At 51.1% G+C, this 11671-nt stretch overlaps 4 protein-coding genes across 4 annotated transcripts; all 4 read left to right on the plus strand.

Moving 5' to 3' along the window:
- Positions 1–1204: 1204 nt before the first annotated feature.
- On the plus strand, positions 1205–6560 carry TrAtP1_012290 (uncharacterized protein). The gene is made up of 4 exons (XM_066115466.1): positions 1205–2916; positions 2990–3950; positions 4026–4123; positions 4182–6560. The coding sequence occupies exons 2-4, from the start codon at positions 3056–3058 to the stop codon at positions 6294–6296; spliced, it is 3108 nt and encodes a 1035-aa protein (XP_065971565.1). The 5' UTR covers positions 1205–2916; positions 2990–3055; the 3' UTR covers positions 6297–6560.
- Positions 6561–6611: 51 nt separating this feature from the next.
- Positions 6612–8399, plus strand: TrAtP1_012291 (uncharacterized protein). Its single transcript, XM_014090310.2, has one exon. The coding sequence runs from the start codon at positions 7002–7004 to the stop codon at positions 8160–8162; it is 1161 nt and encodes a 386-aa protein (XP_013945785.2). The 5' UTR covers positions 6612–7001; the 3' UTR covers positions 8163–8399.
- Positions 8400–8507: 108 nt separating this feature from the next.
- On the plus strand, positions 8508–9567 carry TrAtP1_012292 (uncharacterized protein; the record flags this gene model as incomplete). The annotated part of the gene is made up of 2 exons (XM_066115467.1): positions 8508–8566; positions 8823–9567. 2 exons carry the CDS (start codon positions 8508–8510, stop codon positions 9565–9567), a joined length of 804 nt encoding a protein of 267 aa, XP_065971566.1.
- A 66-nt stretch (positions 9568–9633) lies between these two features.
- Positions 9634–10276, plus strand: TrAtP1_012293 (uncharacterized protein; the record flags this gene model as incomplete). The annotated part of the gene is made up of 2 exons (XM_014090309.2): positions 9634–10063; positions 10137–10276. The coding sequence occupies 2 exons, from the start codon at positions 9634–9636 to the stop codon at positions 10274–10276; spliced, it is 570 nt and encodes a 189-aa protein (XP_013945784.2).
- Between the last annotated feature and the right edge of the window lie 1395 nt (positions 10277–11671).

Here is an 11671-nt window from a genome sequence, read left to right on the forward strand (position 1 = left end):
AGCATCAGCTTATTGCTAGTACTAATGCCAACTAGCCCAGCAGGCTGATCCTCAATGCCACCAACATGCCATTTCTGTTACGGGCAAAGTGTAGACAAAGTATACATCACATTCTGCACTTGTCGCGGAATGGTTGCTTTATTCGTGGAGAGCTACCAGAAAAAAAAACAGGAAAAATAACATCATCAGGAAAAAAAGGTACAGTACGGGGGGGATCCGCAAATGCTACGTCAATGCTACCGCTTCGCGTCTAGTCGAAACAGCAGCTATGCTTGTGTTGGAGCGCATTCTGGGCAATTGGCAACTTGTTGGCGCCGGGCTTGGTTTCCTGGGACACGACGACATGGGGGCTGGCGGTTTGCACGGCACGAATGAGCCGAGCGGTACTCAGCATGCGACGAGCTGATTGGCCGAGGGCGGCTCTGGAGATGATCGATACGGGGGTGGTTTTGGAGTTGGGCTAGCGATGTTTGGGAGTCGAGTGAAGGAAGCTTGGAGACGGTGTGCGGGCATGGGCATGGCATGGAAGTCGGCGTTGTGAGAGATTGGGGAGTCGTTGAAGTGAGCGGCCTCCCATGATGGACGAATATCGAAGTTTGGAATACTGTATATCAATGTGGAGATGGATGGCTTCCCCGACTTTGACAGGCAATCCACATGTCGATTTTCATTACGGGCGGTGGCTTTTACGAATACAAGCTGCCGTGCTCGGCATTCTTCCTTGTTCTAGAAAAGGCAAAGAGGCAGCTGAAAGGGCACGGCCGTCTGTCCAGGCGCGCAAACAAGCGCCCAACATTCACGGACAACGTTTTTGTTACTTTCAGGGGCATCCAATTCTAGACAATGCGACGTACCGCCACGTATACTTGGTCCCAAAGTGTCACAAGAATAAAGATCTGATGCTAAGCAGCAGCCACAACGCATACATTACGCATTGAAGCTAGCAGAACCATACAGCCCGCTAGCAGCTAATAGTCGAGAAAAAAAAAAAACTTGAATACAGCTGCTGTGGAGAGAGGCGGCCTGAGCTGATAAGAAACGGTGAAGATGACTGGAATCTATCAAGCTGGCAGTTGTCTTTTTTTTGTTCTCATTCGTTGTAAGACGTCTCAGCCCCATGGACGACAAGCTCGGACATTAATAAGACTATTTTTCGTTGCATTGGATAAAATAAAATACAATAAAATAAAAGACAAAGCAGAATCCCTGAAAATCATCATTTATTTCCCCTACAGAGTACCTACTGCACACGATGTTACTTACTCAGGCGTATGCGCACATCTCCAAGGCGCATGTACAAGTAGCAAACGGGATCCAGAATGGCTCCATTGAAATGGTGGCTATGTGCTGGCTGTCGGCTTCTCGGCCTTGCGCCGATGAGCATCCGACATCCTTTTGTGTCTACAACACAAAAAGTCTGTTCTTTCACTGATGGCATATAGCAAGTTTAAACGAGTCGAAAAGTAGCTAGTCACGGCTGGGAGGCTTTCGTCAACCTACGTCAGGGAGGCAAACTTTGTAAAAATAGCAGCGGGTTCCTGATGAAATAGCATGGAGGATCTGCTGCTCGCGTCGCCACCGCTGGCAAAGCCAAAAGGGCCGGGCATGTCACTGACAGAATGTACGTACCTGGCAGTGCTTTTGGAACCTCTCGGGCAAGTTCCTGGTAAGCACTTCACGTCTAGTAAAATACATGTAGAGATGCCACTCTGTGTTTTTTGTGCATGCAAGAGTTTCTGTGCCATTGCGTCAACGGAGCCCGCGGACCCTGAAGATCGCACATTCAGTCTGCGACATTGCCAATGAAATCCTAGAATCTTCATCTAAAGAGGAAGGGAGACGGCGTCTGTAGTTTCACATGCCTCATACAGACATATAGGCGAGTACAGCTCCAGATTAAAAGTACACGAGCGTTTCCAAGATTGATTAAATAAAGCGTCGTGGACAAGTTTAAAAGTCCTTTGAATGTCTCGCATGCTTCATGCCTTGTTAATAAAAGTTACCTGTAATCACATAGTGGGACGCACCAAACTTCGATTTAAGATTGTCGAGCCATCGCCATTCCGTGCCCAACTCACATTCATGCTTAAACAAGGCAGCACGCATCCCCTTTTAACCTTGCCGGCATTGTCTAATACAACGACACAAGTGGTATCCATCTCTTACGATCATGTGCACTTCTTATATCGATACGCTGGGTCTAGTAAAAAAAAAAAAAAAGCCGCATCCAATTGTTAGATCGCCATCGTGACTTGATCTCTAGACTTTAACAAGCATCAACCCAGATCACGCGGCCCGGCAGTAGACAACTTTCGCTATCGTCTCACCCAGTCATGGTGGTCAGCCACGGTGCCAAGCGAATCTCTTGCCGTCCAACAGCATTTCCCCATCTTTCGAGTCCCCCCGATGGCGCTGGCGACATTCTCCGCGGTCCAGGTTTGGCAAAGCTTGGCCTCCAGCAGGCTTCAGCATCTGGCATTCACACCCAGATATGGACGTGGCCGCGAAATGACTTGCAATGACCAGATTCAGTGATGCCTAAATGCAATATTAGAGGCCACGTCCCATTCACTATGGCGCAACTGCTGGCACTGCGCTGCGCCAGCAATTAGCCGACGATACTCCGATCATCTCCAGAAGGCGTGGAGTCTGACCAAGGGGTTTCTATGGGGGGAGAGCGAGGCTACAACCATCTTACCGGCGTCTTAAGTCTCCAGGGCCGTTTGTCCTCGCCATAGTTGAATAACGTTCACGGCCTGTGCGCCTCTTTTCGTGATAATCGCTCTTGGGAACTGCGAGAATCGACTGCGCCTTGTCTGGATTTGTGCCTCTGCTCGCCAATGTCTTGATGGTATAGCCGTATAGCCCATCTCCTTACCACGCCCCTCCGCCCTAGCACCATTAGCAGCGTTCCCGGTACGTCACCCCCCCAAAGGCAGCAGAAAAAGGGCACGCTGGGCTTTGTCCTTACCACCGCCGACGCTCTCAGGGCCCCCGAGCTTTGCTCCACGATCACCATCTCGGGAACCGATAGACGAGCGGTTGACCGTCCAGAATGGCTGCCCACGGCCATCGAATGGCCGCCCCGGTGGCTCACCATCCCCATGCTGGATATCCCCAGGCCGCGGCGGTGATGCCACCGGCCGGCACCTTTGCCCCAGGGACCAAGATCCAGGTCGGCAACCACCGGGTGCAGATCCAGAAATACCTTTCCGAGGGAGGCTTCGCGCACGTCTATCTCGTCAAGCTGCCCAAGGCCGTCGACGGCACCGACCTGGCCGTGCTGAAGCGAGTCGCCGTGCCCGATAAGGAGGCCCTGCGGGGCATGCGAACCGAAGTCGAGACGATGAAGCGACTAAAGGGGCACGAGGCCATTGTCACATATATCGATTCCCACGCGTCAGAGCTCAAGGGCGGAGGGTTCGAGGTGTTTTTGCTCATGGAATTCTGCAATGGGGGCGGTCTGATTGACTTTATGAACACCCGGCTGCAGCACCGCCTGACCGAGCCCGAGATCATCAACATCTTTGCTGACATCGCCGAGGGCGTTGCCTGCATGCACTACCTCAAGCCCGCGCTGCTGCACCGAGACTTGAAGGTCGAAAACGTCCTCATCACCAATGGCCCTGCCAAGAAAAGGTTCAAGCTCTGTGACTTTGGCTCCGCCGCGCCCCCGCGACCGGCCCCGACGACGGTGGTCGATTGTCGCCTGATGGACGAGGATATTCAGAAACACACAACGCTACAATACCGAAGCCCCGAAATGGTAGACGTCTACCGAAAACAGCCAATCAATGAAAAGTCGGATATCTGGGCGCTGGGCGTTCTCTTGTACAAGCTCTGCTACTACACAACCCCCTTTGAGGACCAGGGGCAGCTGGCCATCTTGAATGCGAGCTACAGATATCCCAGCTACCCCGTGTTTTCAGATAGGCTGAAGAGCCTGATTGGTACGAACCAGCCGAGCCTTTTGACTTGTTAATGATTCTAAATAGCAACCCACTAACTCGAATTGCAAATTCTAGCCATGATGCTGAAGGAGAACCATCAGTCAAGACCCAACATATATCAAGTCTTGAAGGAGGCCTGTGCCATGCAGAACCGAGAAATACCGATACATGATGTCAGTCCTTTCTTGCTCGCCACATACTTGGGAATAATATCATTGACAATCATCTCAGATCTACTCGGGACAGCAGAGCGCAGAACCTAGAGCTACCCAACGAGCCGCCGTCGAGCCGAAATCACATCAGCCACCCGTCGTTGGTGCTGTCTTTGCAGCGCCCGTCAAGGAACAGCAGGCCCTTCCAGATATTATACCAATGAGGAGAGGTCGCCCGAATCCTTCACCATCTCGAACACCTGTCCCTGCAAAGGTCAACAGTGGTGATCCATTTGCTGCTTTGGACTCAAAGGCCATTGCAGCCGCCGCGACTGTTCGCCGGGCAGAGCCTGACGAACTCTCAGCCCGGTTCCCGCGTCTGGATGAATTCTCCTTGCTCCAAGATCAAAAGACTTTTAATTTTGATTCGGGGCCAATCTCGCCTCGTCCTCAGAGAGATTTGGGTGTCAAGGTCGCTGAACGGCTGGCTGATGAAGCATTTGCATCCTCTAGAAGCCCTGCGCCAACCCCCGTCCAGAGACCACACTCTGTGGCGCCAATATCCTCTCGCCCTCCTCTCGACATCTCACAATCCACTCTGGATACCAAACCCCTCCCAAAACTGGCGCCCTTATCTGCGACACAGTCCGGAGTTAGTCGGGCTCAGTCGATCATAACAAGCAACCCTGAGCTCAAGGCTATTGCCAACAAGACTGCAAACTCCTCATACGTTTCTATTGGGACAATGACTGAAGCATCTCCCTCGGAGAAGGATCGACAAGTGGACTTTGACAGAAGCAGACGCTCTCTTGATGTGGAAACTCCCCGCGAAACACCTCGCGCGGCGGCCCTTACAGGGCAGAATACTGCCAAGCGGATTTCTGGTGGAAACTGGGCGTCAGCAAACACGAGGTCTTCGTCTGTTCAGCCACGGCTTAGCCAGAGCACAGTTGCTTCATCTAGGACGTCACTGGATAATCTCAGCTCCCAAGAGGATTTAATAGATATCAGGTCCTCTGCCGGAAACCTTGGCCTCAAACAGCGACCTGTCAGCTCCACGTTTGAACCCAGTACTCTGGAATATCTGCGAGAAAGGGAAAACGCGTCCAAGCCTCCCAGCCGACAGTCTTCAGTTAACCGCCACTCATCGTGGCATCTCCCACTGTCGAGTTCCAACACAGGTCGCAATAATAATGACGGCGGTGTGAGCTTGAAAGAACAGGCTCGAAGCTCGAGAAGCTTCGAGGTCAAAGACTACGATCAAGATCGACCTGTGCAAAAGCCTGAGACAACGGCATCCACGTCCAAGAACTTGCTTTCTGGCAAGTTTGGTGGTGCTTTCAAGAAGTTTGAGAATAATGCTCCATCTGACAACGAGTCAGATTTTAGACCTTCATCATCTGGTAAGGAGCAGGGACGTCGTACGCTGACACCCATCCAAGGCTCGGAAGCAGCAGATGATAGGAGCGATACAGACGGGGAAGGCCGTGGCCATATGACGGCTGAGATGCGTCGTGAGATGGAGCGTCGCCAGCTGGAAGAGGAGGAAGCTAGAGTCGAGGCTGCGCAAGCAGAATATCGACGCCGGGTTGCTGAAGGCGGTTCACCGTCCAAACCCAGACCAAGCGTAGCTCCCAAGCCCATGGGAGCGGCGCGAGCTGCCAGCATACAAAACAGGGTCCAGAGTCTTTTAAGCGAAGAACAGAAGCCATCAAACGTGCCCCGCACCGCCCATGGTTATGGCAAATACACGGACTCTGAGCCAGCACCGAACGAGGCGGAGAAGCCGCGCCCTGAGGTAAAGCGCAAGCCAATTGTAGCTGCAAAGCCCGTCGTGGTAGACCCACGACGAAGCGACAGCTCGCTGAGCGACGCCAGACAAGCCACTGGCTCGGCATCCGCTTCTGCGAGCGTATCGGGCAAGAGTGTAGCCAAGCCGGCAGCCCCCAGGAAGCCCGTTCACCTGAATAATATACCCACAGGAGGAGGACGGCAGACCTCCTCACCAACAAAGGAGAGAGATGAGCAATCATTCGAGCGCCTGATAGCAATTGATCTCCCTGGGCAGCCAATGCTAGAGATGACTGCAAACGACAGGGACGACTACGTGGAGGACTTTACAAAACGCTTCCCCAGTCTAAGCACTATAGAATTAAGCCGAGATGGCGGCCACGAGAGAGATGGGCCGAACTGATAGAGATTTGTTCTTTACTTTTCATGTTTCTTTTAACTTACTCTACTGTTGTTATTTTTCCACTTTGTCGAGCAAAAAACAGGCATCGGGGTTGAATTTTTGCAAAGCTGATACAACATTATATATTTGAGCATATACGGGAGCATAACGCCGGGTATGGAGATACAGTATGTACTCTCTCCCTCTTTTTCTTTGCCTCTTGGACCTGTATTCTCTTCTTCGTAGAAAGCGGCTGTAGTGACATGTGGAAGTACCTATGCATTAAACCACCGTTATGCGCTAAGAGCAAACATGAGGTAGCTTATCTTATCGCGCTGCAGGTACCCACTATATTTTTTTTCCCATTGTGAGAGAGGCAGCCTCTGGATTTTGGATTGAATCTTGCTTGGTAAACCATAAAACTCAGAACATCACAACGCAAGATGGCCAAGAGAAAGAGACAAGCGGCTGCCACCAGCGAACCGGCTGTGGAGCCTGTAACCGCCAAGAAATCAAAAATTGTGGAAGAAAAGTCGAAACCTACAAAGAAGAGTTCAAAGACCAAGGTCGTGGAAGAGACAAAGACGAAATCAGCGCCGAAAAACACAACCTTTGTGGAGGAAACCATTCAGATTGTCGCGGGATCATACGACCGAGTGCTCCATGGACTGACAGCCGCAATTGGCACCAAAGGCGACGTCGAATTCGCGGATACATTCCTCTTCAATGCGCACTCATCAGCCGTCCGATGCGTCGCCGTGTCCCCCCCCTTCGGCTCCCGCCCCGGGCCAGACGCAAAAAGTCTTGCTCGCCACGGGTAGCACGGACGAGCGAATCCACGTATATAACCTGTCGGCGTATCCCCCGAGCAAGAAGAAGGGCGATATGCTGGCTGGCGTTGCGCCGAGACCGATCCTGGAGAACTCCAAGAACAGAGAGCTGGGAACGCTGCTGCATCACGACTCTACGATTACGGCGCTGGCGTTCCCCACGAGGTCAAAACTGCTGTCAGGCAGCGACGATTCGACGATTGCCGTAACACGCACGCGAGATTGGTCTATGCTGAGCAATATCAAGACGCCGAAGCCGACCGCGCATGGCCGACCGACGGGTGATACTGCGCCGTTTGGAGGCACCCCGGCTGGCGTCAACGACTTTGCGATCCATCCGAGCATGAAGCTCATGATTAGCGTCGGCAAGGGCGAGAGGTGTATGCGACTGTGGAATCTCGTTACGGGAAAGAAGGCGGGCGTGCTGAGTTTCAGCAAGGAGATGCTGAGGGAGATTGGAGAGTCCAAGCACTCGAGCGGCGAGGCGCGGAGAGTGGTCTGGGGAACAGCCGACGGCGCGGACGAGTTCGCGGTTGGATTTGACCGGGATGTTGTAGTCTTTGGCATGGACAGCGTGCCCAAGTGCCGGGTTATGCCGACGACAAAGGTCAAGATTCACCACATTAGCTATGTCACGCTGGATGAGGAGACGGGAGAGGCGCTGCTGGCTGTGGCGACTGAGAATGGGCGCATCATGTTCTTCTCGACAAAGGCGGACGACCTGGCGAAGCCTGAGGAATCAGAGGCGGCGGCGAATCTTCCTGTGGCTAAGCTTGTTGGCTTCATCGGTGGAGAGGGCGTTTCGGGCAGAATCAAGGACTTTGTCATCATACCTAGCACGGCTAACCCTGGGACGCTGTACGTGGTGGGAGCGAGCAGTGATGGAAAGATTAGGCTGTGGACGGTGCAGGTGGACGAGCTGCGAGATTTGGCGAAGAAGGACAAGGTAGAGGAGAAGCCTGTGGGTGTATTGGGGGGGACGTTGGTGACGCATAATCGGGTTACGTGCATGGCGGCGTTTTTGATGCTGGAGAGGCCGGAGGGGGGTGGAGGATAGTGAGGACGAGGGGGTGGAGGATGAGGATGATGAGGATGATAGCGAGGAGGATGATGAGTGAAGGAGTTGATTTTTGATTGTTGGTGGGATGATGCGGATTAAGTATATGGAGGTTGTATATATGTAATGCATAAATAGGGGTGGAGTTGGCTGAATACCTAAATGCTTTTTACGATTTAGCTATTACACCCAATATTTGTTGATTGAATATCTAGAATCCTTTTTGCGGTTACAATCATCCATCAGAACCCATTCTCTGGCTTTTTGTGCTGTTATCAGCAAGTTAAGGAGTCCAGTCTTTGTTGGCCAAACTCTGGTGATGTGAATTTCGGTGAGGTAGCCGCAATGGAGATGACAGACGACCATAGCTTCCCTAAATGCCCAGTGTCGCATCATCTGCAGCGGTAGGCAGCTACTTCTGATGTAGTATTGCGCACATTTCTTCCCCCCCCCCTCCTCCTCTTCTTCTCATCTCCTTCATTTGTTCGCTATTCATATTTCTTACAAGCAGCATTCTTCCACGCATCGCCAAGCTTGTGCACTTATCATCTGTCGCTCCATATCGCTGCAAGGGAAAGTATCTATTCATACCAGAAGTCGCCCTCCAATGGCGGTCGGCTTTCTGTCTCTGTCAAACGAGCTCATCTAGAAAATATGCAGATACAAGTGCAGGCACTGTTCAGACCCAGAATCATGGCTTGATTCTCCGTTTGATCGCAGCGAGACGGGGGACCTGAAAGCTCTCAGCCTGACAAGCCGAATATTTGTTGATATTGCTCAGCAGGTCATGTTCCACGATGTCCATCCTATTGGTGGCACCCTCCCTCTACTACGGACGCTTTTTGAACGGCCAGACCTGGCTGACCTGGTGCGAAACTTCAGCAACGATAGATGTACGGAATCTCCGGTGACAATAAACATCTTTCGTACGTTGTTTGTACCCTTGGCGGCCCAGTTTAATCTTCATGATGCCTCTGGGCTGTTCGACAACTGGCTGCAAAAGATTTGGGTAAATGTGTTTGAGCGAGAACTTTGGATGTTGGAGTTTACAGTCGCTCTCCTCCCCTGGGTGACGGCGTTATTCATTACGGTCCCGGCGCGCAGAGGCGAAACAAAATTTGTCCTTGGAAAGCTATTCGCGAAATCCGTTACGTTGAGCTCGGTGAGATACTTGTATTTAAGTCACCATGACTACCGCAACTGCAAACTCAATCTGGGCTGCTTGGGCGACTTGTTGGGCATGATGCCGCGTCTAGAGAGGCTGGACGTGAATTTCTGCGGGGGCACCACGCAGTTTCTACCTCTTTACGAGCTACGCTCTCTCAATCTCGCTCAGAGCAACATGACGGCAGCGAGCTTGAAGAGGCTGGTCATGTCCTGTCCGAAACTGGAGCGTTTCGAGTAGTGCAGCCCTAGGTTCGACCACTACCTCAAGGTCAAGCAGGACGTGTTGAGATTTACATGGGAAGAGATGCAGGCGATACTCGCGCAGCGGAAAAGCACGTTGAAGCATGTGAATGCTGGATTTCACGAATATTGTCCCTTTTCTCGTCTTGGAGACAACCAACGTGATATGAGAGGTTATTTCGGCAGCTTTGACAAATTCAAAGCACTTGAAGAGTTGTTGGTGCGAGTGTCTAGGTTTCGCCATGTTGACGATTTCACTAGGCTGCTGCCCAAATCACTCACCCTCATCGGATTACGACATGTACCGGAAAGGTGGAATGGAGTAGAGAAACTGGCAAATGCGGTGAGGTGGGGACGCTTTCCACAGCTCAAAACGGTGGTGCTGGATCTTGGCCAAGAAGAGTTTGAGAGGGCGCAGATGCGATTGAATATTGCTGGCGTCACTTGTGTGGAATACGACAGTGGCCATCATGCTTTTGGACGAGATATTGCATGTAAGTATATTTGCCTTGTTTTGTTTGAGCATTTGACTGGCAGTGATGGCTAATAACGATGAAGTACTTTTAGACTACATAGCTCGATTGCTTAGTCGCACCTCGATTCCCGTTCCTAAGTCTAGAGTGATGGATGAAGATGGTGAAGAGGATGATGAAGAGGATGATGAAGAGGATGATGAAGAGGATGATGAAGAGGATGACGAAGAGTAAGGATGTCGTTTCTCAGATGATGCGCAAAGAGCGTATGCTTGGATCATGGGTGGAGGGCAATTGGGGGGCTGTTGAAGGGTTGGTTTGCTTGTTTGGGCAGAGACGCAGCCTCTTGTAAGTGCTTGATAGCTACCTACTGCTGGGGTTTCATTCATCAGGCTCCGTCACATTTTTACGGCTACGACAGACAATACAGGTACGGTTAATGTTTGAGCAAATCACTCTTAATTTTTGTGGTGCAAAATGATACCACAAAATGATACGTGTAAATCCTTCTGTCTCCCTTCTTTCAAACATGTGAACAAATCGGACCACAGCATATTCGATGCCTTTTTTCTTCTTCTAGCCTTGAGACGAATAAAGCCGGGAAGCAAAATCAATAGGAGAGCTCGCTTATGCAGGATTCACCCTCTTCTCCCTTTTTTAAATCGAAAGCGTGGTTTAAAAATTGAGTTTTAGATAATCTTCAACGAAGCGCCACGCCCGCACTCAGGCACACGACAACAAGGGTTCTTTGGCCAGGGATGGTGGATGGTGTTGGCTGGGGTTTTTGGGTGGTGTATGACTTGCAGATTGTTAGCACCGGGTGGCGTTTTTGGGGAGGACGAGAGCTCGGTTGGAATAAATAGAGTGGTAAGACAGGCTTGCTTTTTGGGTATTGGGGTTGTGTAGCGGTATAAGTCGAAAGGTCTTGGTTTTTTGTTGATCATCTTGAAGAGCGCTTTTTTCACATGCAAGACGGTCAAGTGTAAAGGCACTGGTGATGCTCGTTTTACTGCGATACAGTGCGTGCTAAAAAAAGCAGCCAACCAAGACCGATTCCGATGGGGTCTTCCGAAAGGGGCCCCCTACTTGTACAAGTAAGCTCTGATGGAACTGGAGAAGCAATGAAAAATGCGGGGTGTTCACATGTCACACGAGCAGAAAATTGAAAATGCAGCGCTTCTGACTCGTTGAAAACTAAAAGAGTGGTGCAGTGGTTAGCTTTTTTGGTGGATGTGCTGTGCCTATCAGTTTGTGCCATGGTGTCGAGGTGTATGCAGTGCAGGTGAGAAGTGAGGAGAAAATTAGGAGTATTGGAGCTTGAGTTGGGTGTAGGTTATTGAGAGTTTTGGTGCTGTTTGGTGAGGTATTTGGCTTGTATTACAGCAATAGGATATTGTTTATTCGAGTTTAGACTGGGGATTAGGTTTGGGTTTATTTGCCTTTGGCGGCGGCAACTTTAAAAGCTCTCGAGCCCGTGATTGACTTTTTTGTGCGACTGAGGGGTTGGGTTTGGCTGAATATGCGGGTTCGGTAGACTAGGTGCGGAGAAGATGCAACCCAGCTGACATGTGTGTGTGAGTGTATGTGTGTTTCTCTTATTCGAGGGGCGATTTTTGCCTGTTTTTGTTT

The sequence above is a fragment of the Trichoderma atroviride genome, chromosome 7 (genome assembly GCF_020647795.1).
Source record: "Trichoderma atroviride chromosome 7, complete sequence".
Classification (NCBI taxonomy): domain Eukaryota; kingdom Fungi; phylum Ascomycota; class Sordariomycetes; order Hypocreales; family Hypocreaceae; genus Trichoderma; species Trichoderma atroviride.